A 3211-nucleotide genomic window follows, 5' to 3' on the forward strand; every position below is an offset into this window, starting at 1 on the left:
ATTTTAAAAACCACTAGAAGAGATTTAGGGGAGATGGAGAAAGACCTTAGGGACTTAGAAAATTAATACGGAAGGACACACGACAAAGCATTATTAGGGCTAATTAAAGGCAACAGGCTAAAGTTCTGTGACCTGGCAAGTCAGGAAACTCGGTTTATGAGGAAGAAAGTACAGGTCATACGATATGGGGAAGGTAACCGGCCCGGCTGGCTACTAGCAGGTTGATTAAGGGGGGACACGAAGTACAACATATCAGTGGGATAATGCAATTCAATGGCCTAACTACCATCAAACATGAAGAATTAAACAATATGTTTAGGGAATATTATCAAACACTGTACTCTAACTGTGATGTGGTCACTGAGGAGGAAGTGAGCGAATACCTAGCAGACACCAAACCACCCGTACTAGATATTGTATCCAGTGGGAAACTGAGTAGCCCAATAACTGGCGAAGAAATAGCAGAAGCTATACCTCCTTAGCATTCAGTATGGCGCCAGGCCCTGACGGCATTAGCATCGAGCTATACAATACATATCAAGATATACTAGACCCGAAGCTGCTCAGGGTGTGGGAGAAAGCCTGCAATGCCAGCGCACTATCACCTTCCCTTACAGAGGCAGTAATAACTGTCCTCCTAATGTCCACTCTCTCTGATAAACTCTGACATAAACAATTTTGCAAAAACTTTGGCCAATAGACTACTACCCTACATTTCGAACTGGTACACCCGGACCATTTGGAATTCATCCCAGGAAGGTCAACAGCCCTAAAATTGAGAAGATTATTTGGCATCCCCCGATTTTGAACTATACTATCTGACTGCTCAACCCCACTATGCAGTACTATGGTATACCCCGGACAATAAACATTCTCATATTGACCTAGAGAAACAATAGGCAACACTGAATGACATAAAAGCCACCTTGATATGTGAATATAAAGTAGACCCCTTCCCTTTGACCCACTGCACACCACTTTGGATGCATGGAAGCGTATAATGACTAGGCTAAAATTCACGAACCCATATAGCAAAAACATTCCCTTATATGCAACCCCGGTTTCCCCAAACCCCCCGCCCTCCACAATGGACATAGATGTCCCAAACGTGTGGGATCCAGACAGGATGATGAAACTAGGAGTTCTCTTCCCCGAAGGCAGGTTTGTCACACTAAATGAATTCAAGGCTAAGCTAGGCACTAACCCAGGAGGAGGACACATGGGGCCTCATTACAACTCAGGCGGTAAGGGGTTTACGGCGCCGTAAACAGCGCCGACCCTTACCGCCTGAGTACGAGGTCCCTTAGCGCCATGGCGGATTTAACACCTGCTTTTAGCAGGTGTTAAAATCCATGGCGCTAAGGGACCATGGAGTTAATTACGCCACCGTAATTTACGGTGGCGTAATTAACGCCTTCCCCACTCCCATTATGCCCTATGGGGCAAAAATGGGAATGGGGAAGGGTAAATGGGGATTGGGGACTTACCGCCCCGCCAAACTCGGAATGGGGCAGTAAGTCCGCCAACCACCATGGCGTAAACGTAGTTTACGCCATGGTGGTAAAGTCAGGGCCCAGGCGGTAACTTACCGCCTGGGTCGTAATGAGGCCCATGATCATTAATAGACGAATACAAGTGGCAGAAATGTGTAGCTTGAGCAAGGAGGTCACACTCATTTCATAGTTGCAGCTGATACAATATAAGCTATTGAATAAACTCCATTATACCCCATGCATATCACCAGATTCAACCAACAAAAGACACAGCACTGCCCGAAGTGCAGCTCCAGAAATGCAGACACTATGCATATGCTCTGGCATTGCCCTCCGATTGCAGACTATTGGCACCACGTGGTACGAACGCTACATGAAATGGTCGGTATTCCCCTGATACTCCTTCCACTGAAATATGGGAGACATCAGTAAGGCAGAAACTAAGATACACAGGGCCTCATTACACGGTAGGCGGTAAGGGTTTACTGGTACCGGTATTTTACCGGTACTGGTAAACCCTTACCACCTTACTACGAGGTCCCTTTGCGGGTTGGTGAATTTAATGCCTGCTTTTTGCAAAGGGACCAGGGAGCTATTACGGTACCGCAATTTGCAGCACCGTAATTAGCGTCTTCCCCATTCCCATTTGAGCCCTATGGGGCAAAAATGGGAATGGGTAAGGGCAATGGGGGAAAGGGGAATTACAGCCCCACCAACCTTGGAATAGGCCGGTAATTCCCCTTTCCACCAAGGCGGTGCCGGTATTTTAGGCATGGACCAAGGTGCTAATAGCACCTTGGTCCACCACCATCCATGTAATGAGGCCCACACACTTTTCAATCTAGGCTGCATAGTTGGCAAAACATGTATACTATTAAGATGGAAGGCGAAAGAAGCACTCACACTAAAACAATGGCTCATTGAAATGGCATATGTGAAAGACGATGAGGAGAGCTATGTGCAAACAGTAGTTACTACATCAATGGCTAAAATGAGTAAAGAAACTAAACAACGTCTGCAGCAGGTCTTCAAATGTGGCCAATTCGCCATCCGTTGGGGCTTCATCCCAGTGGTGCTCTATCTAGTGTTTAAAAGAGGTGCAGGTCCCGGACTGCCAGAACCAACTGTTTGGATCCTGCTTTGGGGATAAATCAGTTTATAACATTTAAAATGGATTTTAATAAGACCCTTGTCAAAGGCTTACATTGGAGGACCAGAAAACAAGCTCCCCACTTATATCAACTTGTATGAACATCTTTTAAGGCTCCTGGAAGACTCTATACGTATTTTGCTTGTACCGGTAAACCCAACTCAACACACCAACACCAACACCGTATTTGATGGCTCTCCATGCATAATCGCTCCCTCTGTAAGTTCCTACTCCTTGTATTTAAAACTATCAATGATTATGCTCCTATTACCTTTCAGACGGCTTCTCGCTTCCCACTCGGACTCTACAATCCTCATCTTTCCTTGCCCCGTCTGTCCCCAACCCCTCTTGTGCCTCTTCATTCTTAAGATGTCTTTCTATACTTGACGCATCAATGGAATGGTTTCAACAATGGAAGCCAGCCTAGGTAACAAAGTGTTCAAGACCCAGCCCTAACTTTACTTGTTATCTAGTAAAGGGTTTTTTCTAACCCCTTTGCTGTCCTGTCGCTAATGACAGCCTAGTCTTCCTTTCCCAGTAAAGTCACTCATGAATGTAAATATGTAAA

The 3211-nt window shown here is 45.7% G+C and overlaps 1 protein-coding gene across 1 annotated transcript; it reads left to right on the plus strand.

Annotated features, from left to right (window-relative positions):
* The first annotated feature begins 2475 nt into the window (after nt 1-2475).
* On the plus strand, nt 2476-2643 carry LOC138473775 (mitochondrial import receptor subunit TOM7 homolog). The gene has a single exon (XM_069612204.1). The coding sequence runs from the start codon at nt 2476-2478 to the stop codon at nt 2641-2643; it is 168 nt and encodes a 55-aa protein (XP_069468305.1).
* Nucleotides 2644-3211: the final 568 nt, after the last annotated feature.

Source organism: Ambystoma mexicanum, chromosome 8 (assembly GCF_040938575.1).
Source record: "Ambystoma mexicanum isolate Mex_15411 chromosome 8, UKY_AmexF1_1, whole genome shotgun sequence".
NCBI lineage: Eukaryota > Metazoa > Chordata > Amphibia > Caudata > Ambystomatidae > Ambystoma > Ambystoma mexicanum.